Source organism: Calonectris borealis, chromosome 1 (assembly GCF_964195595.1).
Source record: "Calonectris borealis chromosome 1, bCalBor7.hap1.2, whole genome shotgun sequence".
NCBI classification, from domain to species: Eukaryota; Metazoa; Chordata; class Aves; order Procellariiformes; family Procellariidae; genus Calonectris; species Calonectris borealis.
Window position 1 is genome coordinate 218,301,636 of NC_134312.1, and position 21,115 is coordinate 218,322,750.

A 21,115-nucleotide genomic window follows, 5' to 3' on the forward strand; every position below is an offset into this window, starting at 1 on the left:
GCTCCCAGACTTCAGACATCCCAAGATGCACCATCACAGGGGCAAAACATAATCCAGCCTGGAGGTGGATTAGCAGCTGGAGGTCAAGCTTAGAAAGAGGGTCTACGTGTGCTCTAATGTGAGACCTGATCGCAGACTTCCTCCACGGTCCGAAGAGGGACCTAGATTAATCTCTCGAGGTTCCTGTCTTTTGGGAGTGACCGCTCATTTAATTTAGATGCTTAAAAGATCCTGAGACCTTTGGATCTGTTAACCAAAGTGAAAGCAACAGCCCGATGTGTCCTCTCTGTGAATTATCCCCCGCTAGCTGCTATGTGGGAAGTGCATAACAGGAGTCCTACCACAGACACACGCTCAAAGCAGAGGCACAGGATCCATGGAAAAGACAAAGAAATGGCTTTGTTCTAACTCCTGTCATTGTGTCCAGAGAGAAAATGAGATAGGGTTAAAAAAAAATTTAAAAGTTGAAAAATAAAAGCAAGCAGAAAGAAAAAAAGGGAGACAAAGGGATGCTCAGGGGGGATTCCTGAAAAAAAAAGTGAAATCAAACCTGGAAATGTGGCATTGGAGGGTATTCGTGAATCGAGGTGAACAGGAGACACCAAACGTTCCCCATTTGACTCTGCAAACCCCTCATCACACGTGTGTTCACTGAGAAAACAGATTCCCATGCCACTGCGATTTCCCATGTGGATGCTGTGTCTGAAAAGGTGCCAGGGAGTTCTCCTAGAAAAGGCCCATGAAGGGAGTGCGTGTTAGGTGGGTTACGGCTCATAGCCAGCATCAAAGGAGGCTGCTGGGGCAGGAACCATTTATGGGCTTGAACAGAAACCAGGATTTTGGATCTGGAGATCTTCCAACTGTCTCCACCTGGAAGCAAATTCGGCTTGTTTGCAATTTGTACAATGTACAAATTACGGTTTCTCCATGATTCTGCATGTCCAGCACACAGCTTTGCCATTGGAAACTGCAGCCAACAATAACAACAGCTGGGTGGTACCATATCCAACAGATACCTGTGGCCTTGGAAGTTTAGGATTCGAGTGTTTCCCTTTAAATAAACTGCAGCCCTTGATTCACATCCTGAACTATTCAAAGCTCAGGAGCTGCCTTTCATTCTTTGCTGCTTCTTCTCTATGTTCGGGCAGCAGATGAGCTTGAAATAAATCCCAGCTGGATGGGGCTGAGCCAGATCCATGCAGGAGAGGAGAAGGGCATCTGTAAGAGGCTTCGATTCACACGTGTCTTTCTAACCACACCATTCCCCTGGGTACCAAACCAGGAGTGATCACAGGGGCATACAGGTCTCGTCGTCAAAGCCAAGAGTCCAGAAGTGCAAATTATTTTGCAAGACTGAATCCAAGCCATTTGTGCATGGCTGGTAAACATCCAGCACCCCCCGAAGGTAATCAGCAGTGAAACAACGGTCCTCATTCATCTAGTCCTCCTACCCCACCTCTCCCACTCTTGCCCAACCACCCCTGCTGAACAAGAGACCTTGTGTGCAAAACCAAGTTCATCAGCACCGATGCCTCCTCCAGTGTTGGAAACAGCCTGTCAAACCCCGGGTGCTACACAAGAGATGTTTAATTCGCTGTGTGTTGGGCCAAGAGCATGAACGGTGCTGCCTTTGGGCAGCCCGGTAGCTGGAGGTGAAAAGAGAGGCAGTTTGTGCATCCCCTCCTGCTGCGGGAAGCAGACAGCTTCTTGCTTAAAACAAAATTTGGGCATCCGCACAGGAGCAGGGTCATCGATCATGGTGCTAGGGGGTACAAAAACACAAAGCAAGAGCCTGTTCCTGCCTGGGGTTTATGACAGACTGACCAGAAGAGGGGAGAGAAGACAAGGATACAGAGGGCTGCTCTGTGGCTGTGAGGACCATGTAGCCTGCCTGGCCGTGGAAATGGCCTCAAGTTGCACCAGGGAGGTTTAGATTGGACATTAGGAGAAATTTCTTTACTGAAAGAGTGGTCAGGCCTTGGAACAGGCTGCCCAGGGCAGTGGTGGAGTCACCATCCCTGGAAGTATTTAAAAGACGTGTAGATGAGGCGCTTAGGGACATGGTGTAGTGGGCATGGTGGTGTTGGGTTGATGGTTGGACTCGATGATCTTAGAGGTCTTTTCCAACCTTAATCATAGAATCATAGAATCATAGAATCATACAGGTTGGAAAAGATTCTATGATTCTATGATTCTATGATTCTATCTCTTATGGATGAGATTTGAGCTGGGGTAATCACAGGGGCTCTGCCCTGCTTAGGTGCAGCTGGCAAAGGGCAGCTCAACATCCCAGGGTACCAGCCCGCTGGGCAGATTGTCTCCAGGGAGCGAGAAGATGCCTCGGTCACTCCCTATAAAGTACTCAGCATCCTTTTGGAGAAGGAATACAGCACAAACCAGTAAAACTGGTACAGGACTCATGCTGCAGTATGCCTGGCTTTTGGTTCTACCACAGACTCGCTCTCCGTGCCTCAGTTTCCCCAACTCTTAAGCCAGGACAATCAGCCTTGCCTAATTTCATAAAACGCTTGGACATCTGCAGATGCAGATCTTCATACGTGATGAGTCAGATCTTCCCTTGTATGATTCAGCTCGCAGATGCTGAGCCTTGCATCACCAGGGCCATCGCCCATGGAACAGCTACGGAGCTTCCCCTGCTCCAGAATCCTCATTTGCTGTTCTTACTGCAGCAACGAAGCCACAGACATCTCCTGAGTGCCTGACTATTCCCACAACTAAATACTTCTGTGAGTTTTTAGACCCGTTTGGGATGACCAGGGAAAAAACCTTCCTAGGTTAAACACTTCTGTTAGCAATACAGGGGTCATCGCAATATCTTCATCAGCGTGTTATGAATGAATATAACGTCTGGTCTATGCAATGGTGTAGGAGACAGACAAAGGCCAGGGTATATTGACCTGCGGTGGCCAAACTGCTGCCAATGCCCGCAGTAGCTAATTTAATTATAGGAACAGCCAAAGGCATTTCTACCACCTCCACCGCATCCCAGTTACCTGTTCCTGGTGGCCAGGACACCATCTGAGTGTAACAAGACTCAGCCGTGCGCACCGCTCAAACCCTGCAAGACTTGCTTTGTGCAATGGCCAGAGGGTGACTTGTGAGGAAGAAGCAAAGAAGAAACTTTTGCCATGGCTGGATGTGAAGACGGCAGCAGCTGTGGTTAATTCTAAAATGGGAAAGAGAGAAAAGTTCATTGGATGATCGACAACTTTCCTCCCTGCAAGTTATAAAAGAAGGAAAATGGAAATCTAACGGTGGCTTTCGCTTCTAAAATTAACATAATTCTCCCTGACGCATGAATGTGGCTCTGCAATAGCAGCAGCACAAACCCCGGTGCTCTGGCAGGACAGAGATCTGACCCTGGAAAAGTCTTTAATGTGTGGATGCAGCCCGTTAACATCTGGAGCAAAATGCTAGCGGCCTCTTCTAAAGATGACACTAGTTGGTCTGCAAGAATGCATCTGGGTTGCATCATGTGGGCTCCTTGAGTTTTCCAGAAATCCTGCCTGCCACCTCTTTCCTGCCAGGTTTTCGCTGAAGATCTGTACAGTAGCTAGGAAATACACACTGCAATTCTCTGCTGGCATGTTTTAAACAGGCAGGAGTATTTAGGCTAAGCGTAGTATGTGGCTTTTGATGCATGGGGACGTATGAAAGACGTCCCTTTTTGCTAAGGGTCCCGCACGCTGAACCAGTATTCTGGGATATAGGAAACTTCAGAGAGAGAGAAATACATGGTTAAATGTATTAAACATTACGTATGACACCATGGATCTATCACGCACTGCAAAATGACATCAGAAGTGGCATTAAAGTTGCAAAAAGCGCTAAAAAGCTTGGAAAGGCCAAATTAAGTTCAACAGAACTTTCACTTGAGCTCAAGCGCTCTTACGGCACAGCTAGCAAAGAAACCCTCTAACGCCTTATCTCTGTTCTCATCGACACACGCTCAATCCTCCACCAGCCCGTCCCCTTGCCTCGGAGACTGGTCTTGGCCTTTTGCAGACACATCCTAAACTGCCACGAGGGTTACGCTCCCTGACCCAGCTTGGACCTAGGTGAAGGCACCCGGCCGGTGTGACGTTTGCCTCACATGTGGGTGCACTGTCATCCCAAGCAAAAACGCAGCAACTCAGATCTAGACATGAACTGGTTTGGTCCCACCAGACCAGCACAAGGTCACCAGGGTTGGGGCAACCAAGAGCCCGTGGTCCCTGGACCCTAGGAAGGATGAAGTCCCTTCTTCTGTTGTATCCCTCTAGGCAGCTTTTCTGTTGCCTCTGTAAGAGCAGAAAAGACGAAGAGGCTGCCAAGCCCCTTCCTAAGCATCCCTTTGCTTACATATCCGCAGCACGTGGGCGATGAGAAATGTACTTGCCGTTGGCTCCTGCTGGACCGCTGCCCGGAGCAGGGGGGGTGCGGAGCCCAGAGTGCCTTTCCTCAAATTCATCTCTCCCCTCCTCCTTTCCTGCCTTAAAACTGCCGCATCAAGCACCCTGAAGTCCACCACACAGCAAAAACACCAGCCCGAGCCCTGTCCTGCATTCAGCCCCCCCCCATCCCATCGGCATCACCACTGGAAGAGTTTTGCAGCTCTGCTGCTTGGTGGGGACCTGATTTCCAACAACCAAGCCACTTCGAGGGACACCGGTAAGATCGGTGAGACAGGCAGTCGTGTAACTTGTGTGCCTACACACAAGTGGGCATGCACACGCATGCACACGCATGCACACGCATGCACACGCTGAACCCGCCCCGCTGCCCGCCCCAGCGGGGCTCTGCGCTGGAAGCAGAAGATTGGCTGGCGCAGGATCTCTCTCCAAGCAAGGGTCGGTTTTAGGGGCGTTTCTGTTTCTTCAGCTGGCTCCAGAATAAATGGTTTCCTTTTACATCCCATTTCCTTAGAAGAGGCCTGAAACGGTTGGTGCGCTGCGGGGGGGGGGGGGGCGTGTGGGTCTGCGCCTCCTCTCAGCTTTCTGGCAGCTTCAACCCAATTTAAAGGAGAGGCAGAGAGCTCAATCCATTTAAGTTCCCATATGCTTCTTGAAAAAAGGCAGCCAGGAAGAGACGAGGAAGAGCTTTAACGTCACAGCGGATGGGAACTCAGCTTTTAACGAGACATCAGATTCCCCTGCGCAGCCCCACTCCACGCATGACTCTGAGCAGACCAATCTCCCTGTTCCTGGGCCTTCTCGGCTCATATTTTGTAATAAAGGGTCAAAAACTGGAAATGGCACATTTTTCAGGCTCCTCACAGTGGGGAACTGAAGCTACGGCATCCCGAATCACTGGTCTCACCCTGCTCTCGCAGGCTGCCCTCGAGATGGCCCTGGCGTTTGTGGGGCTGACGTGGCCGAAAAACTAACCGCTTTCTTTTTCTTTCGGTTAACTTTCGGGTGGATCCAGATGATCCCAGTCACCACGAGGCAGAAGGGAGGGGGTGAGGAGCGCATATCACCAAGGCAGCTCATCCAGCCAGCCTGGAAAGGGTACCCCGGAGCCCTGAGTCCTTTGCCACGACCCCAAACCAGAGCTCCTCTATCAGTGTAGAAAGAGCATGGGACCCGGCGGCCACCTTGCTGCCCAGGGATGGCAAACTCCTGCCCCTGAGCTGTGGCTGTCCACAAGGACCCCATCTCCTCCCCCCACAGCCCGGCTCCCGGGAAGGTATGGGATGCAGGGGTTTGCAATCCGACCTGCCGTCACCCGTGCTGGACCTCCGCCGAGGCCGCGCAGATGCCATTCTTTCCACCCAAAAGCACCGGAGGAATTTCCCCCGGCCTCGACGTGTTGGCAGGAGAGCCTGTGGATTTTGAACTTTTCTCTGGGAGTATTAAACAGGGATTACAAACTGGGATCAAGGGAGTCTCTCTCCTCTATGCCCTGTGGGAAAGCTGCAGCTGGGGCCTCGCTAGCCTGTCGTTCCTTGTTCGTGCATCACGGCATACCCGCGTGATACCGCGGATGGAGAATTCGCCCCCCTCCAGGGCAATCGCACTTCTTTTCCTCTTCCTTTTTCTCCTCCATCACATCTGCTGAAGAAGCAAAAGCTGACCGGTGCTTTGCAGAGGATGTGTGCATCCATAGGCTGAATTTGCACCTTTAGGGCATATAAACCCACCCTGTGACCTCCCAGAAAGCCAGGGGCCAGCATCTCCAGCTCCGGGCACAGCAGGCTAGCAGAGATGAGTTTGGCTCGTCCCTGCTGCAGACCAGACAGGCCAGGGCACAGATCCACGGGACACTCAGCCTTTCAGCTTCACTGCCATCCTTTGTGTGCTGTTTATTCAGACAAAGCTGATCCCTTCCAGCTCCAGCCAAACCGGGACCCGGGCACGGGTGCAAGCCAGAGAGGGGGAAAAAGGCTGCGATTCTGCCTGATCCCGAGCCATTGCTCCGTGACGCCTTCAGCTGCATGAATGAGTTCAGAGCGGCAAAGGAGGATGTCGCAAGGGGAAAATTAAAGCACCAATCCTGAACTTGCCCTTGAGCTGAGCAGAGAAGCAGAATCCCCCCAAAGCCTTTGTATGTGGGTACCCAGAGGACCAGGCGAGCTCTGGCTAGCTCTGGATGGGGAACCCCTCACCCAAAACATGTTTGATTTGCCTAGAGGTGAGGCCGTGGTGTTTGAGTGCTACCGGGAACTCACCCGAGCCTGGAGTCATGCTGGCTGCTGCCATCCTCGGCCCCCATGGCTCCTCACGTGGCTCTGGGAGATGACCTCAGGCTGGATCCCTCCACCAGCCACGGCTGCTTCCAGGCTCTATCCAGACCCGTTTGCTCTGGTTTGGGGAGAGATTTGGCTGGTGAAACTGAGACACGTGCAAGTTCCTCAGCAATCCCAGACGAATCAGTGATAACACTGCTCCTGGGGCTGCCCTGGGAAGCTCTGAGAAATGGTCTGGGGAGGGTTGAACTCATCTGAGAAGGTTTGAGTTGACCTAGGGAGGGTTTCTTTAAGGCTAGTTCACCTTCTCTGTCCATTCCTGCTCATTAGGTGAGAAAACGATGCCCAGCAGATGCAGGCAGGAGGAGCGAGAAGCGGTGCAGAGGCAGGGGAGCATTCACATCAGCGCTGCCTTTGTCTCACCCTTGCAGGCAGGTGAGATAATGCTGTCAGCAGGATCAGGGACACAATGGGGACGTGCAAATTTGGGAATTTGATTGTACCAGGGAGTCTCCCAGGCTTGTTGCATCCTCTGCAGGAAGACTAGATGCATTCAAGGTGGAGGCTGCAAAGAGGATCACCTTTGCTGCCCCCACCGTGATCTTTGCAGGTCCCATGGTTTTTAATCCTCCAAGACCTAATCCTGCCATGTGCTGTGCTCCCTCCAAGAGATGTTCAGCACCAGGACGGCTTCTCAGCTGCTCTTCAGTGCCAGCGAACATCCCTGCCTTCCTCATCTGCAGCATAGAGAAACCCCAGAGGTAACTGAGTTACTCAGAAGGGGAGGTGAGGCTCATAAACTCTGAGGCTCATAAGGACATACAAAATGTCCTACTAGGCCAGCATGGTTTGTCCAGCTCTGCTCCACCAGCGACCATGGGAGAGGCAAGCACCTTTAGGACAAGCAACTGGTTCCAGCTTGCCTGTGGTCCATTGTGCTTGTGCCACCCCAGCACCCAGACCCGCTGGATTAGGGATGTTCAGCGTACATCCCCATTAGTATCTACTTCTGGAACTAATTAGTCTAATTTGTCTAATCCTTTTAGATTAGATCCCATCTGACTCCTGTGGATGCAACCGCGTGAAAAAGGACTGCCTGGGATCTATTTTAAAATTATCTCCTGCCAGCTTCTACCTAGCTCCACGCTCCTAACTGTGGGATATGGTGAACAGTGCCCCATTAAAGCTGAGAGTTACAAGAAGGGACTAAGTACCTCCGCTCTGCAAATTGCCTTCATTCCTATCCTTGCTACAGACCATGCTTGATCCTGGAAAGCAGAAATCCTGCACCAGCCCTGCGTCACGGCAGCTTAGAAGATGACAGACTCTGCACTGATACGGGAAAACAAGGGTCAGTCTCCTGGGTCACTGTAGCCTACAGGAAAGGGTGAATGTGCAAAGCTGCTGGAGTTTATATTTAAAAAGTTCTGTCCAAAGAGCCTCTTAGACTGCAGTGTTTACTTTCATTTGCTTTTGTAGAAATAAAGTGCTCCTTTAATATATAATCAAGTGAATTAGTAACACTGCTTTAAATAAGACAAGCCAAACAACCACGACAGCATCAGTCCAGATGTTTCATGGTTGGGTTCTTTACCGCAGAGCTGGGTGTAGGACTCCCAGTACCAGTCGGATTTCACTGTCCTGCACCCCAGCAGCTCCCCCACACCCGGCCCAGGTGCTGGGACAACAGCCTGCAAATCTCCATCTGGTTTGTCGGGGTGCCTAGGATCAGACCCGTATCACAAACTGTTTGGTTTTTTTTTTAATTAAAGTATGTTATAGCTCAGTTGATCTGCAGCCCCCTAAATCCAAAGGCTCCCCAGGGAGCATAACCGCACTTGAAATAACTCGCGACAAAAGAAATGCAAGTTTTGCCCTATGCGCAAGTGTGTTTTAAAGCTGGGCGGCTGGAGGGGAGGAGCTGTGCTGGAGAAGTGGATGTGTCTTTTGGCAGCTGGGCCCTCTCATTAAAGGAGCAGAGAAGACGGAAGAAGGCAACTCCCAGTATCGCTCCCCCTTCCCGGTTCTCTCTCCCCATCCCACTGCTGTAGGATCTCCTACGTGGCACTGTGGGGGCTGGGAGCGCTGGCCAGAGCGCCTGCAAAGTCCAATCGCGCTTGGAAATCATCAGAAATCTCCCCCTGCCATGCAGATCGGCCCGATTCCTAGCACTTCTACCCTGGAAAATACGTTCACGGTCAAGATTAAGTTGTTTGCTGAAATTTTGGTAGAATTTACGAATTTTCTGCATATTCACATCCTAAAGCCCTGCAGATTTATTGTGGTTTTCTTAGAGCAATGCACTCAGGATTGTGTGGTCTGGGGGGCATGAATTAGTAGTGTGGGACAGTTAGTGATAGCAGGAATAGGGGGGAATATACATTTAAAAATCAGCCAAAAATTGAAATATCTTTATGCTAGGCTGCCTGTTCTCGAACACAAAGAACTGTTTTTATTCAACTCCAAATTCCTGTTACTGAGGCAAAGCCATTTAAATGGACTGAAGCACAGAGCCCTGCACTTCTGTCAAGAGTTTGGTACTGGGAGGCATTGAAAGAAATCAAGATTAAAAGTTTTAGAGTTTATTTTAAATTTTACTAGGAAGAAAAAAAAAATCCTACATGAGAAGTAATTACACAGAAAGGTTTGAAGGTGGAGCAATTCAGAGCTTGGCAGAGAAGAAAGGCTGACACTGGAAGTTTAAAGGAGCTTTTCTCATTTCTCAACTGGTACAGACAAGAAACTTTTCACCTGTGTATTGGTTGTTTGCTATCAGCAAATTCATTTTTTTTTGCTATGGCAACATAGTAATAACGCAAAGATTGTGCTATAAAAACCGTGGGGCCACATTCTGATCATTTATGCAGACACAAAGCCAAGAACACTGCTGCAAATATACACTAGTGTACACAAAAATATGATGCTTAAGGTACTTCAAACCTCTCTTTCCCACTGAATCCCTCCCAGAAGGAAGCTGATCTCTGAACATCACCGCTGTGAGGCCATTAGGACCGTTTAGGCACATTATCATTAAAGACTTGCAGCGTAAGGTACCTGCTTGAATGCAAAATGCCCAGGGAAGATGTCAGCTGGAAACGTGTTTAGTTCAGGTATTTCTTTCTCTACACGCGCCACTGAAAAAGAAAATAAAAAATTAAATAAATCACACAAAGCTAGGAGCCTTCGGGCATCTGAAATGACTTCATGCTTGGCACCCAAAAGGTCGCCCAGTGAGTGAGACCCCTTGGCACTTTTCCCTTGTAACAGCTTTTGTGCAAATGACACCGCATGGATCAATTCAGCCATAATAAAGGCTGTTGGGAATGGATGAATGGGACAATCTTTCTCACAGCCAGAAGCAAACACCCAGTGACCAGAACAAACCTCCCGTGATCTGCTACCGCTGTTATCAAGGTCTTGATGCTGCAAACCGTGCTGTGAGAGAAATCATCGTAGAAACACACGTTTTGTTTTGCTCTTAGAGTTCTGAGGAGCTGGTTTATTGCAGCTGGTGGAAAAATTTCTACAGCTAGGGCTCAAAGACCTCCCCTCATTTGAGGTGTGGTGTATCTACTCACATGGCATCATCTGAACGGTTTAGACAGAAAAAAAGTCACTTTTTGATGCCATCTTCTAGAATCGGTGGACTGATGTGCAGGGAAATGGACAGATGGAAAGATGAGATGATCCCAATGCAAGGTGCTTGCAAGACAACAACCCAGGTCTGCGGGCAGAATATTCAAAGTCAGAAGACTAAATCAGATGCTGTTTTCCACTATAGCAACAAGAAGAGGTAGCAACCTGCCAAGACCCCTGTCTTGTGAGGGAAGCGGAGAACCTTGCAGAGCCAAAACCAACATTAATGGGGGGGGGGGGAATGAAATTATGTGGTGATTAGAAGCAAGGGAAGACATAGACATCAGTTAAACAACACAATGATGCAACATCCTTCCGCTAATGTGGTAACCATCAATGAGGATGGTCCTTAATTACTGAGCGGTACCTAGAATATCACTATTACCCAGATTGCCATTAAAAAAAAATCCCATGCCCGCTTAAAATGTGACAGAGTTGAAACCGAGCCGCGTTCGATACGCATGACTCAGCGCAGAAGCTTCTCTATGGCACATACTTTGCTGCAAGCGCTCTCAGCCAGGCAGTCTGGCACGGGCGGCATGAGCATTTAACTCCTTCAACATTACTTTGGGGCTGCGAATATTTGCTGCCGTAATGCCTTTCTAAACTGCGTAAGTTTGCCAGACATGAGGATTTTGCCGCTGTGTTATGCTACGATGAAGAACAGACCCCAGCTGACCTGCTCATCTCATGCCTACGGTGCAGGGGGAAGTTTGGAAGTATGGAAGATGTGATGGGTAAGAAGGTCACCACTCCATCAGCCCCTTCTGCTGGGGAAAAGGAGAGGTGGGTGTTAGTGCAGGTGGGGAGATGGATGGAAAACCAGTGTCTGTGGGATACAGCAATATGAGGAGGTTCTCCAGCTGCCTCGTAACGTGGCCATCAGGTCGCTGCAGAGCGAATGCAGGTCCTCTGGGAATCACCAAACGGGGACATTTCAGATGGCAAGATGTGGCTTGAACCAGGTGCAGATGTTAAATATTTGCTGTCTGTGACTGCTCCGGTCGTGGCTGAAGCCCTTTGCAACCCCGACTTCATGGAGGATGACACCCCAGCAACACTAAACAAATCACCCACCTCATGCACCAACAACCACCCAGCCTCAAGAGGTGCCAGGAGGGGGGGAAATAAGATGAACCAGAGCCCCGTAAAAAATGCAAAAGCACCGTTTGGGCTTGGGAGAGCCCCCCACACCCCTGCTTAAGGCTTGGCTGGGGGCAGGCAGAGAAGCAGCCCGGGCCCTGCCGGCAGAAGGAGGGACCACGCGTCCCCCCCAGCCCCGCCGGACCCCCCCTTGCAGCAGCAGCAGGGCCGGGCGCTCCCTGCCATTGGCGGGAGGCCGGGAAAGCTTTTTTCGGATCCTCCCCTTCCTCTCCCTCCCCAGACGTTTTTGAGAAGTTTTTCCCAACTTTCCAGAAGTTTCTCCCCGGCCCCTTATATACCCCCTCCGCGGGACGGCGAGGTGCACAGGGGAGCCGAGCAAAGCAGCGTCCCAGCCCCGCACCGCGCCCGCCCCACCGCAGGTAAAGGGGTGGGGGGGCCCGGGGCAGCCCGGGCTCGCAGGACCGCTGCCAGGCAGGGATGGCGGCCAAGCTGGGATTGCAACAGGCCGGGTGTTATTTTGGGGTCCTGCATGCTCCTGGCTGGCCCCATAGGGCAGGGAAGTCGGGGGGAGGGGGGTATTGCACGGGAGGAAGGGGGGTGCATGGGGGGGTTGCATGGGGGAAGGGGGTTGCATGGGGGGTAGGTTGCATTGGGGTGGGTTGGGATTGGGGATATGTATAGGGTGCAGACTGCCCCACAAGCTGGCTCTGTTTTTGGAGAAAAGACAGTGAAAGATTCCCACCACCACTTCCAGTTTGCTAGAGACGGTTGCAGCGAAGCTGCACCCTGGTTTTGCACCCAGGAAAAACTTTCAGGGGGTGAAGAAAGAGAAGAGGGGGATAAAGGAAGCACCAACGTGGTCCAGGTGGTCCCAGAGCAGCCCTGGCTGGAGAAAGCCTCCAGCCCCTGCTCCAGCCCCAGCCTGGGAGCCTCCGGGACCCTGGGCACCAGCCCAGCGCAGGAGGGAGAGCTCTCGCTACAGCCTCCCTGCGACAAGACCGACTAACCCTGTCCTTCTGCTGCCTTAACAAAGCGTCACGTCCCTCTGCTGACATGGAAATGGCCATTTGCTTGCACGCCTCCGTCCTGCGGCTTTGTCTTGGTCACGGGAGAAATACGGTCCTCGAAGGGGTGCGTGCCTCCGGAGGAGGTGCGTGCCTCTGGCTGGCTGTCGTGGGCGATGGCACCTCCAAATCCTGCCGGAGAGCGGGTCCCCGACAGCCCTGAGGAGGTCTGCGGAATGCCACGTTGGCACGGGGCGTCCCCTTGCAGGGCTGGGCCGTACAAACGCAGGAACGGATGTTATCAGCTGCGCATTCCCCCCCAGATTCCCCCTGTTTTCACCCTGAGTTACGAATTCACCAATAATCTCAGCCGTAATCCAAGGATGGGCAAAATTTCTCTGTCTCGCCGTCGCGGGCTGCGTCACCCATCGCAGCCCAGCGCGCCCGGCCAAATTTCTCACCAGTCTGTGAAGTAATGAACCTTTTTTAAGCTGAGGATGTAAGCGGCGTCGGCCGCCCGTTGCTCGCAAGAGAACTACTCCATGTATCTGTTTTCTTTCAGAATGAAAAAGGCAAACGTTGACCTCACTATGAAAGAGTTTCAAGGTACCTTTAGAAGTAAAAAAAGGAGAGAAAAAAACCAAAAGAAAACCCCTCAGATTTTAAATGCTTGCCACACCCGATGCTGTCTGCACCTTAAAAGTGGACCAAAGGGCAGTTTTGAGCCTGTTGCACAAGTCTTTGCTCTTGGGTAGCCGGGATGGCTCTTCCTTTTAACGGAAGGCTTGCACCCAAAAGGAGTTTAGGATACAAATTGCCTCCCTCTCTGAGCCTACGTAATTCCCACTTTGGCAAAGGGTGCAACTGCGCACTCTCTTTGCTTCGGGCTATGTGCGTGTTTCCTTCCATATGTAATCCCAGCGGGCCCTTGGCTTCCTGCTCTCTTTGCTTTAACCCTGAAGCTGCCCCGTTGCAGCCCTGTTTTGTCTCCGCATGCAAGGAGCAGCCTCTGAGGCTGGCCAGGAGCAGGGCGGGAGGAGAGGACTGAGGAAGGCAACTTCACTGTAGCCTGGGGCATGATGCAGCCTGTCGAGGAAAAGCTCATTTTGGGCATGGAGGTGGAATTTAAGCCCTGGGGAACTGCCTCGGGAAGGTTTGCTGTGAGCAGCGTGAAGTCAGGAGGGAGGGAAGGTCTGGGGAGAGGTTATAGCCTCGGAGGCAGGCGGGATGAGCTCCAAAGAGCTTTCAGGCACCGCATTTAGGACTGGTCAGTCTGCAGATTCATCAAAGCTAGTAGCTCAGAGCCCTCGCTGGGGGTGGGTGCACCTACGTTGTGATGAGATGCATCTACCTAATGCATGAACCTATTGGGAGGGGGCTCTGCTGGAGGAAAGGAAGGGTCCACCACCTTCCTCTGTCCCGGTACCTCCCTGGGAGGTACAGACAAAACTAAGTCAGACAGAGCTGACCAGACAGCGTTGGATCTTCTCAAGGGGCCCCTCTGACTTAGCTTGGTGGAAGCTCATGTGCTCCATCTAGTGTCTAGAAAGCTGAGCATTTGGGTACCAAGCTGGGGTCCCCAGAGAGGACGATCCCTGCCGTACACTGACCACGATAGCCCCTGGACTGATGAGCAGCACTGTGCCATGTGGCCCTTGGGCAGCAGAAACATCCCGCTTTTGGCTTTTCCTGACCAGGGCAGAGGTTTGACCTGCTACTCTGGGGACAGAAATATCTTGCTTCCATCCCCTAGCCCCTCCTTAAATCATTTATTGTACATGAACATATAGTAATATAGTAAAATTGCTTAAAAAGGAAGCTTTCATTCAAAATGCACAGGCTCTGCATGCTGGAATGCCAGCCTGGACTCTTGAAGATTAATTGTTGCTCAGGAGAAAGCCCAGTGTGGACTTGGCATTGTTGCACCCCAAGTGAAGTGTTGATGCAGATGCTCTGGCTATCACTGGAGTGGGTTTCACTGGAAGAGCCCCGGGGGTCTCTGAATGCTCCAGGAAGGGCTTGAATCATGCTGACGGTGAGGTCTTCTTGCCCAGCAGGTCCTCAGAGGTGTTGGGTGCTGCTGAAGCCATGTGGATTATTCTGGTGCTTGCTCTCTGCGGCCTCGCTGCAGCCGTGCCCTCGGAGGACAGGAAGCTGAGCGACAAGGCAACAACGCTGGCTGACCGCAGCACGACGCTGGCCTTCAACCTCTACCATGCCATGGCGAAAGACAAGAACATGGAGAACATCCTGCTGTCCCCTGTGGTCGTGGCCTCTTCCCTCGGCCTTGTGTCCCTTGGGGGCAAGGCCACAACCGCCTCCCAAGCCAAGGCAGTGCTCAGCGCAGACAAACTGAACGACGACTACGTGCACAGCGGGTTGTCCGAGCTCCTGAACGAGGTCAGCAACAGCACAGCCCGCAACGTCACCTGGAAGATCGGCAACCGCTTGTACGGCCCTGCCTCCATCAACTTCGCCGATGACTTTGTGAAGAACAGCAAGAAACACTACAACTACGAGCACTCCAAGATCAACTTCCGAGACAAGAGGAGCGCCCTGAAATCCATTAACGAGTGGGCAGCCCAGACCACGGATGGGAAACTCCCAGAGGTCACGAAAGACGTTGAGAAAACTGATGGGGCCCTCATTGTCAATGCCATGTTCTTCAAGCGTAAGTTCTACCTTCAATTCTTGATACAAGTGACCCAAAACCTAGCCTGAGCCAATATATCGCAGCCCAAATGGGAAGGTGAACAAACCCTAGGTCCACTGGAGGCATGCTCTTTTTCAGAGCGAGTAGTTAGGAACTGTGCATGAAATTACCACCCATTCCCTTTTCTCACAAGCTGAATTTCTCTCTCCTGTAGCTCACTGGGATGAGAAGTTCCATCATAAGATGGTGGACAACCGTGGCTTCATGGTGACCCGTTCCTACACTGTGGGAGTTCCTATGATGCATCGCACAGGTAAGTTGCAAACCCCCTGCCCCATGTCAAGGCCAGCTGGAGTTACGCTCACTGCTGCTCCGTTACCCCGTTTTCCACCAACAGCTTCCAAGATTGTTTTGCCTCATGGTCAATGAGTGAGGGAGAACAAAGCAGAGTGTGCTCGTTCTGCTGATTCAATCTCCCTGTGAGCAGAGAGAATCCATGTTTACTATTGGGTGCTTGGCTGTTAGGAATAAATCCCAGCTCAAATGAGAGCTGCATTTTTGAGTTGTTGCCAACTCCAATAATGCTGGGCCAGTTCCCAAAACAATGTTCAGACTCGCTTCCCTTGCTGGTCAGGGAAAGTCCAGGGTGAATTCACAACAAGGTTGTGGGTAGCTTTGCTTCTGCTCCACATCTCACCATTTCCTGCTTCTGATTTCAAGGTCTCTACAATTACTATGATGATGAGACAGAGAAGCTCCAGGTGGTAGAGATGCCACTTGCTCACAAGCTCTCCAGCATGATCTTTATCATGCCAAACCATGTGGAGCCTCTAGAGAGGGTTGAGAAACTGCTGAACAGGGAGCAGCTAAAGGCCTGGGCTGGCAAGATGAAGAAGAGATCAGTGGCCATCTCACTGCCTAAAGTCATCCTGGAAGTCAGCCACGACCTTCAGGTAAAGGAGGTCCTTAAAGAAAACAGTTGGGCCTTACAGTTCTTTGGGGTGGGGGAGAAGCTAGTGGGATGATGGGTTATCTGTGCCTGTCATCCTTTTCCCAGCAGCTAGTCTAACCATGGCTAGAAAGGATTGCACTGTGTCATCTCTGGGAGGGTTGCTGACCTCTTTTCTCCTCCTAGAAACACTTGGCTGATCTGGGCCTGACAGAAGCCATTGACAAAACCAAGGCTGACCTGTCCAAGATCTCTGGCAAGAAAGACCTTTACCTGTCCAACGTCTTCCACGCTGCTGCTCTTGAATGGGACACGGAAGGGAACCCCTACGATGCTGACATCTACGGCCGAGAGGAGATGAGGAACCCCAAGCTCTTCTATGCTGACCACCCCTTCATCTTCATGATCAAGGACAGTAAAACCAACTCCATTCTCTTCATCGGCAGGCTCGTGAGACCCAAAGGGGACAAGATGCGTGATGAGTTGTAGTTAGTTTTGGGGTTTTTTTTCCAGAGCTTTGGTTTGTGTTTTTTAGTGGGGGATTTCAAAAAAGGGGAAACACTATTTTGTATCCTTCTCGAACTATGGGTGCTATTCAGACCAGGGTGCATTGAGAAACCAGCATACACTTTACCTCACCCCAAAATACTTATTGCACAAACCCACCTCCAGAGAGGAACAGGGGAGCCTGGCACAAGAGGGTCACCAGGAGTGGAAGGGAACTGGCATGCACTGTCTCAGCTACTGGCATCCTCAGCTGAGATGTTCAGGCTGATGCCCAGCTCCTCCCTGCACTAGAGTTAAGCCTCCTGCTGAGTACCTTGCTGCTACCATCAGCCCTGCAAAGGCACAAGCCCTCCACCCTTCCATCTCAAATGCTTCTGCACATTTAGCTCCGCCACTCACTTTTCTCCCCCTTAGATGCTATGCGGCACCGCACCAGAGCTGCTCTGGTCGCTTTGCAGTTGTTCCTTGCTTCCCTCTTCTACCTTCAGCGGTATGTGACAGAGCACGAAGGGCCAATTCTGCGGTCCAGCCCCCTCTATGGCCCTGGGAACAGAGCAGGACCGTGACAGCACGTAAGAACGGAGATTGTATGGAGTTGTGCCCCTCTGTCCTGCCTAACCCTGCTCTGGGTGACTGTTAGATGCTTCAACCGCAGCAGGTCATCAGCTAGAACACACTGCAAAGCCAAGTGCAGCTTTGCTCCAACGCTTCAGAGAAGTAGGTGGCTTAGTGATGTCAGCAGAAAGGCCAAAGAGCAGATGGGCTTCTAGAAAGATAAACCTGAGGTGCCTTCAACACTCTTGCGTGACAGAAATGGCTGTGCTCCACCCCTCCGGGGATCACCAAGGGGGGCTCTTGGGCCAACATCTGGAATTAAACATCCTGTACCAGGCCAACAGAGGAACTCCACTTCTCTCGGTGCTTCTGCCTCAGCTGGGAAGGAGACTGCGAAGGTTCTCCCAATTACGATCAGGGCTGGTACCTATCAGCTCCCGTAGCAGGCCAGGGGACTCCTGCTGGCTTCTCGTGGGGAGGTGGATCACTTTCTTGTTTAAATAAAAGCTTTAGAGCTGCCATTGCCTGACTTCCTAATGATCCTTTTCTGAAGCTCCTCTCATCCATGATACTTTAACTCCCTGTTGGCTGACCTGGATAAGGGCACACTGAAAAACAAATGTATTTATAGTTATACTCGTATTTATGTCTGGTAATTAGCAAGTTTCACAGCCTGCTCCAGCCTAGACTTGGAGGCTATTGCTATCTTCTTCTCTTTAAGGGATACCATCAGGTTAATAGTACTTAAAGAAGTAACTGAAACGATCCCATGAGCATTGAAGCACATGTCAGGTAAGCCTTGCTACGCACTGAGAGACATCACAAAGCCAAGTAATGACAAGATTACTGAAAAGAGAGAAATCTGTGCATCACAATCGAAGTGCCAGTTATTTGAAAGCAGCAAGGACAGTGACTGCATTGCTTTTCTTCGTTTTTATTTCCCTGCCAATGTGCTTGCTCTCAGGTTGCTACATAGAAGCCCAATACTGCATTTTTTCAGACCATACACAGGCCTATTTCCATTTATTTATTAAGTTACAACTACAAAGTCTATTATAAGGTGTTTCCTACAGGCAAAAATACAGCAGCTTGCGCCCCCAGGTTTGACCCAACCATGCCTTCTCCAGGTTTGCGAGGTTACACAACTGCAGAAAAGCTCATCTGCCCTAATTCCTGTCCAAGCCAGCCAGAATGGGAGGTCTTGTCCCTACTCTCTTCCCAGATCATACTCCCAGGTGCTTTCCCCGCCGCGTTGGGAGGTAGGAGGCAATCCACAAGGATGTACCGGAATGCACAGGAAGCCTAAAGCCCCGTGTGTATGCTAGACGCTACCCAGCGAGTCGGCGCACTGAAACCCACACGCTGTAGCACGTTATGGAGGATGGGGGGTGGGTAAAAGGGGTGGGCAAGGCAAGAACACACTGTGGGATATTGTGAATAATTTGCATCGTGTGGATGCAGGCGTCTGATGGCTTTTATTGTCTGTTCTTGTACCACACAATGACAGTTGTATAATTTTGCAATAAAACTTTTTCAATGAACCTTGGGCAGCCACAGTCACTTGCAGGGTTTGGGTGGAGGCAAAATACTCTTAAAAGAGCTTAGAGAGGTTCCTTGCCATCCTAAAATCCAATACACCTTTCTTAATCTTGTAATTATGGGCCAAAGTTACACTTAATACCCAACAACACGTGAATTCCCATGACATCTGTGTCACGGGAAAGGAACACTATTAGCAGATTGGCTTTTCACTTTAACATTTTTCTCCTGGAACTGCAAGTATCCAGCATCTTTAATGCTTCACAGGTAAGAGGACCTACTGCCCTCCCCTGCTCTGACATTTAACAGCAGCAAATGGCTCAGTTAAAAAGAAAATACGGCAGCATAGGAATAAAACTGAGCTGTTAGCCACAGGGACCAGCCATCCCGACCCTACAACCCAAAGCTTCTCTAGCTGGGATGCAGTTGAGATAAACAGAGGGAAAAGAACCACAAGAACCTGCACCATTGCTGCGGGCATACAGCCACGTCTTGGAAAATCCAGCAGCGTCAGACCCTGCTGGCCCATGTCCTTCCACTGCTGGAAATGGATTAACCTGCTGTCCATCCAAGCATGCAACCTTCTGCCACTCAGACAGAAGCAAAACTAAAGCCACAGACATTTCCCCTTTTCCCTGTGCCAAAATAGCACGTATCTGGGATGGGCAGGCACACACATCGGCATGGAGCTCCTCACAGATGGAAAAAGCACCATATGCTTGCCAGATCAGTCTTTCACTGCAGAAGATTACAGCGGCCACCTCCAGCACTAACCGTGGCTGCCCAGGAACACCATCAGCCTGGAACAGCAATATTGCAAGGAAGTTAAAAGCTTTCCAGAGCTCCTGAGCTCATCCTACCCCCAGCTCGTCTTGCAAGCAGCTTTAAATACTCATGTTTTTCATTCTAGGGAAGACAGCACCCTCAAGACACAGGGAACTGAACGAGGCGCCTAACTCTGCTTCTTCAAACAGCTCGCGGTGGTGGTACACTCCAACCAATGCACGCTAGAAAGGTACTCAGTTCACACACGCAAACCTTGACCATTATGGGATAATCCTTGATGGTCTCCTCAACTTCTCACAATGGCTCTAGCAAGAAGAGAGGTACAGCAATGCCACTCTGAAACACACTACTTGCACACCTTTTGATCTTACGCACGAGCAACTAAACAACTCTTGATTCTACCAGTGATCCACACTCTGAGATTAATAGGCTGATGGACCGGGTTGGAGGGCTCTAAGCCAGAAAGAAACTGAGTGATCTCCGGGAAAGCCAGCCCTCACTGGAGGACTGCAGGAGAAATTTCCAGCTGATCGTCATCTAGTACATAGGGACTTTTAAGAATTTAGACACAACATGCAAGCCCTTGCAGTGTGTGTCACCCTTCTACTGCTTCAGGCCTTTCAGCTTTCACACATTCCCCCGTACAAAGTAACAAAGCTGGTCCAGTTTGTTTTTTTTTTTCAAAATTCAAATTCACGTTTAAAAAAAAATTGAAAAATTAATGTTAGTATTACATACTCTAACACTTAACACGTAATAACGTTTTTAAAGCTTTCCACTGAAAATGTGGACATAAACCTGGAAACGGACTCATTCTCTGAGGCACATCTGCCTCTGACAGACTTAACCAGCTTCCCAGCCAGCACCCTGCCAGGCCGGGTTTCCAGGCGGCCTGCCAGGGAAGCTGGGAACAGGAAGGCTGAGGCTCACACATCCACACACGCCGGCAGACAGACCAGTTCCTGACACCGTCAGTTTGAAATTTCAGTTCATAACTCACCTGCCTAGCTCCTGCAGAGAAGCCTCCTGAAAATGGAAATCTGGATGTGAAAGCTATTCCTAAGCAGCAAATTTTGCAGCTTTGTAAAATTTTTGTTAATGCAACAAATGGGTTCTGAATTTCTCGAAATCTGAACAAAACGAAGCCTTGATCCTGCACACACGATCTCTTATGATGTGCATAACAGTCTCTTCCCGCTACTGCACTGGACTTTGAAAAACACACTGGGAAAGGAGCTGACAGAACTAGAATCTCTGCCTGAAACTTAACCAAATGCTCAGTCTCACTGCTTCAGCCACAGGGCTTTAGCTTGACCGCAGCAGACAAGAACAGCATCAGAAGTAATTCATACAGCAATGGAACGGAAGTGAAAACACATCCCTGCCTACAGACTACACATTTCAATAGCATAAGTAGCCTTGTCATCTATTATCGACTTCAGGATCTACCTGCATTATCCTACAGCTCATTAGAACCAGTTATTAATTCAGTGACAAATTAATAGACTGTCTACTCAAGCCTCAAAGGAGAACAAGTTTTTTCCCCAATCGCTTAAATATATCTCAAAGCTTAGGACAGAAGGTTTGAAATCCAGAGTGTACACTTCCCCCCGCCCCCAACTAATGTGTAAATACCTCCTCAGAAGTTTGTCTCACCCCACATCTCCACAGCTAAGCTTACCTGACCCTAGCAG

General features: G+C 50.4%; 1 protein-coding gene and 1 long non-coding RNA gene across 3 annotated transcripts; one reads left to right on the forward strand and one right to left on the reverse strand.

Moving 5' to 3' along the window:
- Positions 1 to 3,022: 3,022 nt before the first annotated feature.
- LOC142077949 (uncharacterized) lies at positions 3,023 to 9,809 on the reverse strand. The gene is made up of 3 exons (XR_012672090.1): positions 9,743 to 9,809; positions 6,671 to 6,803; positions 3,023 to 3,187 (listed from the first exon to the last, which is right to left on the reverse strand). It is a non-coding gene; the product is annotated as an uncharacterized LOC142077949 (long non-coding RNA).
- A 1,907-nt stretch (positions 9,810 to 11,716) lies between these two features.
- On the forward strand, positions 11,717 to 17,619 carry SERPINH1 (serpin family H member 1). Of its 2 annotated transcripts, none has more exons than XM_075140359.1 (5): positions 11,717 to 11,847; positions 14,490 to 15,103; positions 15,300 to 15,398; positions 15,806 to 16,038; positions 16,221 to 17,619. In XM_075140359.1, exons 2-5 carry the CDS (start codon positions 14,521 to 14,523, stop codon positions 16,521 to 16,523), a joined length of 1,218 nt encoding a protein of 405 aa, XP_074996460.1. In that variant the 5' UTR covers positions 11,717 to 11,847; positions 14,490 to 14,520; the 3' UTR covers positions 16,524 to 17,619. The 2 variants fall into 2 exon arrangements, with proteins under 2 accessions (XP_074996460.1, XP_074996461.1); XM_075140360.1 differs by having other exon boundaries at positions 11,795 to 11,847; positions 14,487 to 15,103.
- The last annotated feature ends 3,496 nt before the right edge of the window (positions 17,620 to 21,115 follow it).

Coding starts and splice junctions, on each gene's coding strand:
- SERPINH1 (XM_075140359.1), top strand. CDS start 14,521: ATGTGGATTATTCTGGTGCTTGCTCTCTGCGGCCTCGCTGCAGCCGTG. Junction 15,104..15,299: donor CAATGCCATGTTCTTCAAGC/GTAAGTTCTACC, acceptor TCTCTCCTGTAG/CTCACTGGGATGAGAAGTTC. Junction 15,399..15,805: donor TCCTATGATGCATCGCACAG/GTAAGTTGCAAA, acceptor TCTGATTTCAAG/GTCTCTACAATTACTATGAT.